The 11,511-nt window shown below is 39.9% G+C and overlaps 1 protein-coding gene across 1 annotated transcript; it reads left to right on the forward strand.

Moving 5' to 3' along the window:
* Nucleotides 1–2,735: 2,735 nt before the first annotated feature.
* On the forward strand, nucleotides 2,736–8,049 carry LOC121434767 (ubiquitin carboxyl-terminal hydrolase CYLD-like). The gene is given in 4 exon segments (XM_041633728.1): nucleotides 2,736–2,789; nucleotides 2,791–3,243; nucleotides 4,371–4,871; nucleotides 6,168–8,049. Coding segments are annotated over 4 exon segments (2,853 nt in total). The 3' UTR covers nucleotides 8,013–8,049.
* The last annotated feature ends 3,462 nt before the right edge of the window (nucleotides 8,050–11,511 follow it).

Raw genomic sequence — 11,511 nt, forward strand, 5'->3', positions numbered from 1 at the left:
AACTATGTTCATAGCAGTATTATTTGTAATAGCCAGAACCTGGAAACAACCTAGATGTCCTTCAATGGAAGAATGGATGAAGAAAGTGTGGAATATATAAACATTAGAGTACTACGCTGCGGTAAAAAACAATGACTTCTCGAATTTTGCATGCAAATGGATGGAAATAGAAAACACTATCCTGAGTGAGGTATCCCAGACCCAAAAGATGAACATGGGATGTACTCACTCTTAATTGGTTTCTAGTCATAAACAAGGGTCACAGAGTCTATAATAGGTGAATCTAAAGAAGCTAAGTAAGAAGGTGAACCCAAGGAAAAACATATAGTTATCCTCTTGGCTAAGGGAAGTAGACAAAATTGCCGGGGAGAAAATTGGGATCTTGTTGGTGGGGTGGGATGGGGGTAAGGGGAGATGGGGAGAGAAAAGTTAGAAGGGAAGGAGGTGGGGGGCCTTGGGGAATCAGGAGGATTGGGATAAAGGAAGGTTGGACAGGGGAGCACGGAACCACAATTCTTAGTTAAGGGAGCCACTTTAGGATTGGCAAGAGACCTGACCCTAGAGGGGCACCCAGGTGCCCAAGCCAAGGACCCCAGTTAGTTCCTCGGGCAGCTGAGGATAGGGAACCTGAAATGACCCTATCCTAGAGCAATAATGACTAATATCTTGCATATCATCATAGAACCTTCATCTGGTGATGGATGGAGATAGAGACAGAGACCACACTGGAGCACTGGACTGAGCTCCCAAGGTCCCAATGAGGAGCAGAAGGAGGGAGAACATGAGCAAAGAAGTCGGGACCACGAGGGGTGCACCCACCCACTGATACAGTGGAGCTGATCTATTGGGAGCTCACCAAGCCCAGCTGGACTGTGACTGAAAAAGCATGGGATAAAACTGGACTCTCTGAACATGGCGAACAATGAGGGCTGATGAGACGCGAAGGACAATGGCATGGGGGTTTTGTTCCTGCTTAATGTGCTTTCTTGGTGGAAGCCTAGCCAGTTTGGATGTTCACCTTTCTAGATATGGACGGAGGGGGGAGGACCTAGGACTTACCACAGGGCAGAAAACCCTGACTGCTCTTTGGACTGGAGAGGGAGGGGGAAAGTATTGGGGGGATGGGGAGAAGGGTGGGAGGAGGGGGAGGAGGGTGGGAGGAGGGGGAGGGAAATGGGAGGAGGGGGAGGGAAATGGGAGGAGGGGGAGGGAAATGGGAGGCTGGGAGGAGGTGGAAACTTGTTTTTTTTTCTCCTTTTCTCAATAAAAAATGAGGCTACAAATTGTAAAATTATTTTTCTAACAGTTTTAAATGCAAGTTAGAGCTGGAAAATAAGCACTTGTATATTCTTCCCTTTATACATATTTAAAACTGTGGTATAAAGCCCACAATTTATAGATATAAGCACCTATAATTCAATATATATATATATATATATATATATATATATATATTTGGTTTTTTGAGACAAGGTTTCTTTGTAGCTTTGGAGCCTGTCCTGGCACTAGCTCTTGTAGACCATGCTGGCCTCGAACTCACAGAGATCCGCCTGCCTCTGCCACCCGAGTGCTGGGATTAAAGGCATGCGCCACCCTGCCCGGCTTATAATTCAGTATAATTTATAGACATAATCATCAACATCAGATTGGACTAAAAATCTTAGAGCAATGTAATATAGTCATATGTCATCATTGCATTGTCCAACTTTTGATCTACAAATCATTTCCTAACATATACTTGTGTATATATATACTCAAGATTTTATTTAATGCTTGTGATTGTAAGAAATTAAATAGTAGTTATAACTAGTATAGTTAATATCTCCTTGTCTAAGCACAAAAGGTATGCAAAAATGAAATTTAGGGGCTAAAGACATTGGTCAGCACTTAAAAGTGTGTAATGCTCTTCCAGAGGACCTGAATTCAGTTCTCTTCACCCATGGTGGGTGGCTCACAACTGCCTATAACTCCAGCTGCAGAGGATATAACCACCCCCTTTTGGCCTCTGGGAGTACACACATGTGCCATACAGTCACAGAGATACAACATATATATGTAAATAAAAATAAAATGTATAAAAAATAAAATTGAGGAGATAATGTTCCATTACCAGAATGAAGCATATAGATAAATGAATTGTGGATAAAGTTTCAGAATGTAATATTGTCATATTTTTAAATGATAAAAGATGTTCGATACTGTAATGTGTTACTTTCTAAGTTACATGTTTAGAAATAGCCTTTTTAATTTATAAGATTATGTGCATTTTCTCAAATATTGTATCTTATTCATTCATGTTAGACAGAAATGCTACTTTGTAAAGTTTAAAAAAGTCTCAGAGTCTGTATATTAGGGTAATCTTTTTTGTTAGATTCTATCTAATTTTATAATTTTGGAAAAGTCGTTATTGTTTCTATGGATGCTTTGTAGCTGGAGTTCTTTAAAAACGCAGAAACAGTGGACACAAGTCATATGGGTCATTTAGCTATGAGATATTTATATAGTCAAATGAGATTTTAAAAAATCTTTAGTTTTATTTTAAGATTGTATTGAGTAGAGTCTAAAGTTTGTTTTGCTTGTTTGCTAGGCACTTTGAATTGCTGTCTTTTTACAGCATGGACACCAGGTTGTTAACAACTTGTTTTAGGATTCCAGTAACTTCATTTTTGGGGATTTTATGACAGATTTGCTAGTGGCTCCTTTTTGTGAGTTGATGTTCTGAAGTTACTGTCACAATGAGTTCAGGCCTATGGAGCCAAGAGAAAGTTACTTCACCTTACTGGGAAGAACAGATTTTTTTATCTGCTTCTTCAAGAATGCAGTGTAACAGACAAACAGACACAGAAACTCCTAAAAGTACCCAAAGGAAGTATAGGACAGTACATCCAAGACCGTTCTGTGGGGTATTCAAGAGTTCCTTCTGCAAAAGGCAAGAAAAATCAGATTGGATTAAAAATCTTAGAGCAACCGCATGCAGTTCTATTTGTTGATGAAAAGGATGTTGTAGAAATCACTGAGAATCAATTTACAGAGTTACTGTTGGCAATTACCAACTGTGAGGAGAGGCTCAGCCTATTTAGAAACAGAATTCTACTAACTAAAGGCCTCCAGGTAGATGTGGGCAGCCCTGTGAAAGTACAGCTGCGATCTAGGGAAGAGAAATTTCCAGGAGTTGTGCGCTTCAGAGGACCATTATTAGCGGACAGGACAGTGTCGGGGATTTTCTTTGGAGTAGAATTGCTGGTAAGTTTGCTAGGACATTTGAGAGGGAGAAGGAGAGAGAGAGAGAGTGTGTATGAGAAAGCGAATGTGCGCGTGAGCGAGAGACCACGAGCACATATTTTCCCCTTTATAAGATTTGTGTTTTATGTTTGTTTGTTTTTAGTACACTTCTCAGGATGGACCTCAGGACCTTCTGCCTCTGAACTATAGTTCAGCCCCCAAATTTATTTAATGATAAATTGAGAGGATGTAAAGACAATTCTTGAAAACTTTAAAAAATTATCTCTTACGGTAGAAACTTACAAGTCATTATTCTGGACTTCATATCTTAGAAGCTTTTAAGTTACCTATATTAAAAGTTAACACTGCCAATTGTAATTATAAACACTTAAAAAATTGTGAACTATCTTGTGATAGTACCCACAGGATTCCCAGTTCTTAGTGTATGCTACTAAGTATAACAGTTTAGAGGTAAAATTTTTGAAGTGTGTTGCAGCAATTTCAGTTTGCTCATGCTTATCCCCGGAATGTATAAACTGCCTTGGAACTTATGTGCCATGGCAACATATCTAAGAATTCTATATTCCAAATTGACTATTGGTTCACATTTAGACACTCTCAGGAGTAGAGAGAGGTCGTGCTTTACTTGCTTCTTGATTTGGCTTTTCGAGCAGTGAAATAATTAGGCTGTGACAGCCAGCTATGGTATGTACTAGCAGGATTGCCAGCTACTTAACCTACATCAAGTTCTCCTAACCTGTTCCTCATCTGTGAAGTGCTTAGAGCACACATGACTTATAGTAGTTGTAAGGTGGATGGCTGTAGATGGTTACAGTTTGTTCTCAGTAAATGGAGCTGATGCTGCTGTTTGGTTGAAGTTGAATGCCTGTTCATGACAAAAGTCGTGGTAGAACTATGTTGTAAATTTAATCCTCACTCTTTCTCAAAAGAATTATGATCTGAAATTATGAGTTAGTTTCATCATCAGATACAGCTTCTTTATTCTTTAAATACCCTAAACCCAACAGCAGCTGCTAGTCATATTTCATATTATGGATATAATTTAGAGTTTTTCCAAAGTAATTTCCTGAAATCCCTTTAATGAATAATCTTTTTATATGTCTTTTTAAAAAAACTTTGAAAACTAGGAAGAACATCGTGGCCAAGGTTCCACTGATGGGGTATATCAAGAGAAACAGCTTTTTCAGTGTGATGAAGATTGTGGCGTGTTTGTGGCATTGGACAAGCTGGAGCCCATAGACGATGATGACAATGGATTGGAAAGTGATTTTGCAGCCCTGGGGGATACCACGCAGGCTGAACCTCCCCCTTTGGAAAAAAACTCCAAAGTAACTCTGAAGGTCGGAGAAAGTGTAGAATCTGGAAAAGTAATATTCTGTGATGTTTTGCCAGGAATAGAGAGTCTAGGATATTTTGTTGGTGTGGACATGGATAACCCTATTGGCAACTGGGATGGAATGTTTGATGGAGTACAACTTTGTAGCTTTGCAAGTGTTGAAAGTACAATTCTTCTGCACATCAATGATATCATTCCAGAGAGCATGACACCGGAAAGGAGGCCTCCCAAACTTGCCTTTATGTCAAGAGATGATGGTGACAAAGGTTCAACTAGTCATAATAAACCAAAGGTTACAAGATCTACCTCAGACCCTGGAAGTCGAAGCAATTCTGAATTATTTTATACCTTAAAAAGGTCATCTGTTGACTCACAACAACAATCCAAATCCAAAAATTCATTGTATATTGATGAAGAGAGCATGACACCGGAAAGGAGGCCTCCCAAACTTGCCTTTATGTCAAGAGATGATGGTGACAAAGGTTCAACTAGTCATAATAAACCAAAGGTTACAAGATCTACCTCAGACCCTGGAAGTCGAAGCAATTCTGAATTATTTTATACCTTAAAAAGGTCATCTGTTGACTCACAACAACAATCCAAATCCAAAAATTCATTGTATATTGATGAAGAGAGCATGACACCGGAAAGGAGGCCTCCCAAACTTGCCTTTATGTCAAGAGATGATGGTGACAAAGGTTCAACTAGTCATAATAAACCAAAGGTTACAAGATCTACCTCAGACCCTGGAAGTCGAAGCAATTCTGAATTATTTTATACCTTAAAAAGGTCATCTGTTGACTCACAACAACAATCCAAATCCAAAAATTCATTGTATATTGATGAAGAGAGCATGACACCGGAAAGGAGGCCTCCCAAACTTGCCTTTATGTCAAGAGATGATGGTGACAAAGGTTCAACTAGTCATAATAAACCAAAGGTTACAAGATCTACCTCAGACCCTGGAAGTCGAAGCAATTCTGAATTATTTTATACCTTAAAAAGGTCATCTGTTGACTCACAACAACAATCCAAATCCAAAAATTCATTGTATATTGATGAAGAGAGCATGACACCGGAAAGGAGGCCTCCCAAACTTGCCTTTATGTCAAGAGATGATGGTGACAAAGGTTCAACTAGTCATAATAAACCAAAGGTTACAAGATCTACCTCAGACCCTGGAAGTCGAAGCAGTTCTGAATTATTTTATACCTTAAAAAGGTCATCTGTTGACTCACAACAACAATCCAAATCCAAAAATTCATTGTATATTGATGAAGAGAGCATGACACCGGAAAGGAGGCCTCCCAAACTTGCCTTTATGTCAAGAGATGATGGTGACAAAGGTTCAACTAGTCATAATAAACCAAAGGTTACAAGATCTACCTCAGACCCTGGAAGTCGAAGCAGTTCTGAATTATTTTATACCTTAAAAAGGTCATCTGTTGACTCACAACAACAATCCAAATCCAAAAATTCATTGTATATTGATGAAGAGAGCATGACACCGGAAAGGAGGCCTCCCAAACTTGCCTTTATGTCAAGAGATGATGGTGACAAAGGTTCATCTAGTATTAATAAACCAAAGGTTACAAGATCTACCTCAGACCCTGGAAGTCGAAGCAGTTCTGAATTATTTTATACCTTAAGTGGGTCATCTGTTGACTCACAACGACAATCAAAATCCAAAAATTCATGGTATATTGATGAAGTTGCAGAAGACCCTGCAAAGTCACTTACAGAGCTGTCTCCAGACTTTGGACATTCATCACCTCCTTCCATGAACTCCTCATCCAGCGAGAACAGATTCCACTCTCTACCATTCAGCCTGACCAAGATTCCCAATACTAACAGCAGCATTGCTCACAGCCCACTGTCATTGTCAGTGCAGTGTGTGATGGGCGAGCTGAACAGCTTGCCTGTCCAGAGGAGTCCACCTTTGCCCATCTCTTCTGATAATGCATACGGCCTAGAGGTGGGCTCACTGGCTGAAGTGAAAAAGAATCCCCCGTTCTATGGGGTTATCCGTTGGATTGGCCAGCCGCCTGGGCTCAGTGACGTGCTAGCTGGGCTGGAACTGGAGGATGAATGTGCGGGCTGTACAGATGGCACGTTCAGGGGCACGCGCTATTTCACCTGCGACGTGAAGAAGGCCCTGTTCGTGAAACTGAAGAGCTGTAGACCCGACTCTAGATTTGAGTTTTTGGAGCCTGTTTCTAATCAGATTGAAAGGTGTAATTCTTTAGTATTTGGAGGCTACTTAAGTGAAGTAGTAGAAGAAAATACTCCACCAAAGACGGAAAAAGAAGGTTTAAAGATAATGATTGGAAAGAAGAAAGGCATCCAGGGCTATTACAATTCTTGTTACTTGGACTCAACTTTATTCAGCGTATTTGCTTTTAGTTCTGTCCTGGATACTGTGTTGCTGAGACCCAAAGGAAAGAATGATATTGAGTATTATAGTGAGACCCAGGAGCTACTGAGGACAGCAATAGTCAATCCTCTGAGAACATATGGATATGTGTGTGCCACAAAAATTATGAAACTGAGGAAAATACTCGAAAAAGTTCATGCTGCATCAGGATTTACCTCTGAAGAAAAAGATCCAGAAGAATTTCTCAATATCCTGTTTCATGATATTTTAAGGGTTGAGCCATTGTTAAAAATAAGATCAGCAGGTCAGAAAGTCCAAGACTGCGACTTCTATCAGATCTTTGTGGAAAAAAATGAGAAAGTTGGAGTTCCTACAATTCAACAGTTACTAGAATGGTCTTTTTTCAACAGTAACCTGAAATTTGCAGAGGCACCATCATGCTTGATTATTCAGATGCCTCGGTTTGGAAAAGACTTCAAAATGTTCAAAAAAATTTTCCCTTCTCTAGAATTAAATATAACAGATTTGCTAGAAGACACTCCCAGGGAGTGTCGCATCTGTGGAGGACTTGCGATGTTTGAGTGTAGAGATTGCTATGAAGACCCCGACATCACAGCAGGGAAGATCAAGCAGTTCTGTAAGACCTGCTGCACTCAGATTCATCTCCATCCTAAAAGAATGAATCATACCTATCACCCAGTATCACTTCCCAAAGACTTGCCTGACTGGGACTGGAGACACTGCGGCATCCCCTGCCAGAAGATGGAGTTATTTGCTGTTCTCTGCATAGAAACGAGCCACTATGTTGCTTTTGTGAAGTATGGGAAGGATGACTCAGCCTGGCTCTTCTTTGACAGCATGGCTGATCGAGATCGGGGTGAGAATGGCTTCAACATTCCACAAGTGACACCCTGCCCCGAAGTGGGAGAGTACTTGAAGATGTCTCTGGAGGAGCTGCACTCCTTGGATTCCAGAAGGATTCGAGGCTGTGCACGCAGACTTCTTTGTGATGCGTACATGTGCATGTACCAGAGTCCAACCATGAGCTTGTACAAATAACATGTCATCTGAAAGGGGCAGAGGCCAAGCACAAAGCTTAACACCATGTTTCTTGCAGCTGGCACCCATTGCCGGCAATGGGTGTCTTTTGTGTTGATGGCCCTTTAGCAAAGGATTTCTGTGTTTTTAAACAAATTACTTTTGTGTTCTTGAAGTATTTAATAAGCATTTTGCACTCTAGGAAGTATGTTTTGTTGGTTTTTTAAAAGTTTAAATGAAGTTTAGTTTAAATGAAGTTAAGTTTTGTTTTCTTTAAGTTTATTGAGTTTATTGCATTGATAATATAATATTTTTGGAAAGATACAATTTTAATTGTGACGTCTAAAATCTTGTAGTCCATTGAGGATGTAAGTAAATATTTCTTCTTATGGACCAATGATATCCTTCTCAGAGTAGATAGGTCATGAGACCTTTGTTTAAAAACAAGACTGCCCTCTTTGGGCTTGGTGATTCCGGCACCACTCCCAGTGCTTCACCAGGGAGATGATTGTTTAGTTCCCTAATGCAGCTGGGATAGGCGGAGAAGATGGAATGGTGGAAACTGGGGAGCAGAAAGTGGCCTGAGGAGGCAGTGAGCTGCCCATCACAGCAGAGGGCAGGACTTGTGGAGGCAAACTTCTGTGGCTTTGGGCCTTGGCCCTCTTATCAAGATGTCAAAGTGTGACTTCCTGGCAAGGAATTAGGCTCCTGTGTGAGCTGTTGTCTCAGGTGGGGGACTGGCTGGAGTAGTTGAGGGTCTATGCTTTGTCTTATTCTAGATCCTAAAGGGTTTCTCTTGGGCCCAAATGTGGTGACAAGCTGAGCAGCAGTAGTGAACAGTGGGAATACTGGGGATAAACCCTTACTGGTGGGTGGCCTTAAATGGCGTTACTTTATCCTCAAGAGTACCGCAGGGTCCTGGCCACTCTCCTGGCAGTGCTGACCGTTTAATGTCATCAGATTTTGGTTCTCATTTTCTTCCTAACAGATTTGAGGGAGAAGGGCTGTGGATGTAGGGATGGTCCTTACGGGCACCGTAGGCCTCTGCACAGTTCTCTTCTGCTTTTAAATACTCTTGATGTTCACTAATTATTCATTCTAAAGGGATTATGCGGGAGACGCAGCTGTCTTTGGTTTTATATTATGAAATAGCCTTGTATTGTGGGATGTTAACTCTGGAGAGTCGCCCTCATACTCAAAGTATTCATTAAAAAAAATCCCCTGATATTCCCTAGGGGTGTGTGGCTATTATCAGGCTGACCCAAAGGAACACATTTTGTATTCCATTTCCTTTACTTGTATCTTGTTAAAAATTTTTTGCCTGAAGAATATTCTTTTGTTTATGAAAACATGAAACATTGTATAAAACAGTCCCTTTCTGTCAGAATGCTCCAATGTAGACTTAATTTTGTTAAACGAGACGATTAAAGTGCTTTTATGGAAAGAAATGTACCATGAACTATTTCTGTATCATTAAAACGTAGTTTTTATGGTTAAAAAAAAAGAAACCCATACTAGTCAATAAATATCATAATAAATGAGTGCAAAAAAAAAAAAAGATAATTAGCCCAGGTTAGTGTTGGCCAGATGCCGAATGCTTAGTGACTGCTAAGTTTCTTGCACAATCAAACAAAATTTCAAGGAAAACTGAGGGCAGTCTTGTTTGCCTTTTAGATAAAATGCAGCCTCTCTGTGCAGGAATTGCTGTGGAATGCCCAAGCTTTAAAGTCATACATATTAGCTCCTGGAGGTGCTGCTTTCTGGGACTGTTATTTCCAAAAGGCTTGATGGATGTCTGATGAATGGGATGGGAATATTTCTAAGAATTTTCTCACAGAAATCCATTAGTTTTTCACTCAATGTAAGCCAGAGAGAAGAACTTGGTGCTTGTCAGTTATTTTGTAGCTGATGTTTGGCAACATGAATGAAGCAAGCATGAAGTAAAAAAAGTTGGTGAGAGGAGAAAAGCCAACACAAGCTCTGTTTATTATAGGGTTACTCATGTAGGCAAACAAAGCTCTGTTCTTTTATAAAAATGATACGGAATGACCCTGAGGACCGAATAAGGGTATAGGAATTACCTTGCAAGGTCATCTATCAGGTAAGGTAGACTCTGGGGACGTGATATCCAGTACTCTGTTTCATTTCAGAGCTGGGAACCTCCTCAGATAGAGAACAGAAAAATACAGAAATATTTGTAGTGAATAGCACATTAAACACTGTCTTGTGAGGTTCTGTTCTGATGAGGCAGAACACTGTTTACCTCAGCCATATGGAAAAGAAGATGTGGAAATTAATTTAAGAAACTTGAATTAAGTTTGAGCCACAAGATCTAAGAAAAATCAGGTTCTTTGTCTATAGCTAAGTTTGGAAAAAATAATGAAAAGCCACATATTTAACTTGTCAAATACAAATAACGTAACCTGAATGACTTTAAAGAACTGTATCTTACAGACTGTTAAATGTGAGGTCAGACTGCTGTCCTGTGGAATAGAGGTAACACCACAGCACGTGACACATTTGCAAAGTTAGCGTCCTTGACATAGCATCTTTACCATGTGCTTCCTTAAATCAACATTTTCACCACCTTTTTCTTATTATCTTCACTTAAGAAAAACTTCAGGAAAATTTGTGGTTTATCATATCCTTCTGTGTTAGAACCTACTGGCTAGTTTCTTGAAAGCTTATTCTTTAAAAAGTGAAAAAAGTATGAATTTAGACCAACTGCTTCTGTTTCATTCATCAACCCTTGAATTTAGCAACAGAAAAGCAGTTTTGGCAATGAGCTTCATGATTTCAAACAATATCTGACAACAGAACGCCTAGCCATCGTGCTTCTAAGGGCATTTGTTTTTATGCTGGTTGTAAGTGCAGTTAAATAGCAAATTACAGAGGAAACAAATGGCCTGGGCTCTCTCTGGAGTAGTTTGTACTTCACATGTCCATAATCTCCCTTGCCTAGCCAAAGGATGTGTGTGCGTATACATTACTGTCCTGCCTAGAGCGACTCTACCTGAACGGAAAATTGTTGCTAATTAACTTTTCACCTGTGGATCTATCATAAAACTTTAGCTTATTAATCAATGATTCATATTCTAAGGGAAAATATTCAATCACTACTACCAAGTCACATAATATAGGAGAAAATGTGCTGACTCAGAGTAAAGTTTCATCAGAGAACAGCAGGACATTATCATTAACCAATCTGGAGATTCTCAACTCTGGAATGCGGTAGCAAATTTATTGAAAAGCTATGTACGCCAGATACAGTTGCAGCTTCAGATACATCCAGGAGTATTAGGTCTGGGCTTGTATCCCCTCAAAAATATTTCTTTCGCATTGTCTCTTGGTCTATTTCATGGTCAAGTAATAATTTATATGCACAAGCAGATAAAAACACACCCAAACTAGGGAGTAAGAGTGGGAAGTTGCTTAGAAATCAAAATATTTAAAAATAGCACAGTTGTTCCGATACAGCTATCATGCCAGCGATTCCTGGTGGCTAGATCATGGTAAGAGG

This window comes from Microtus oregoni, unplaced genomic scaffold (genome assembly GCF_018167655.1).
Source record: "Microtus oregoni isolate MIOR12 unplaced genomic scaffold, Mior012 000044F_ref0000062, whole genome shotgun sequence".
NCBI classification, from domain to species: Eukaryota; Metazoa; Chordata; class Mammalia; order Rodentia; family Cricetidae; genus Microtus; species Microtus oregoni.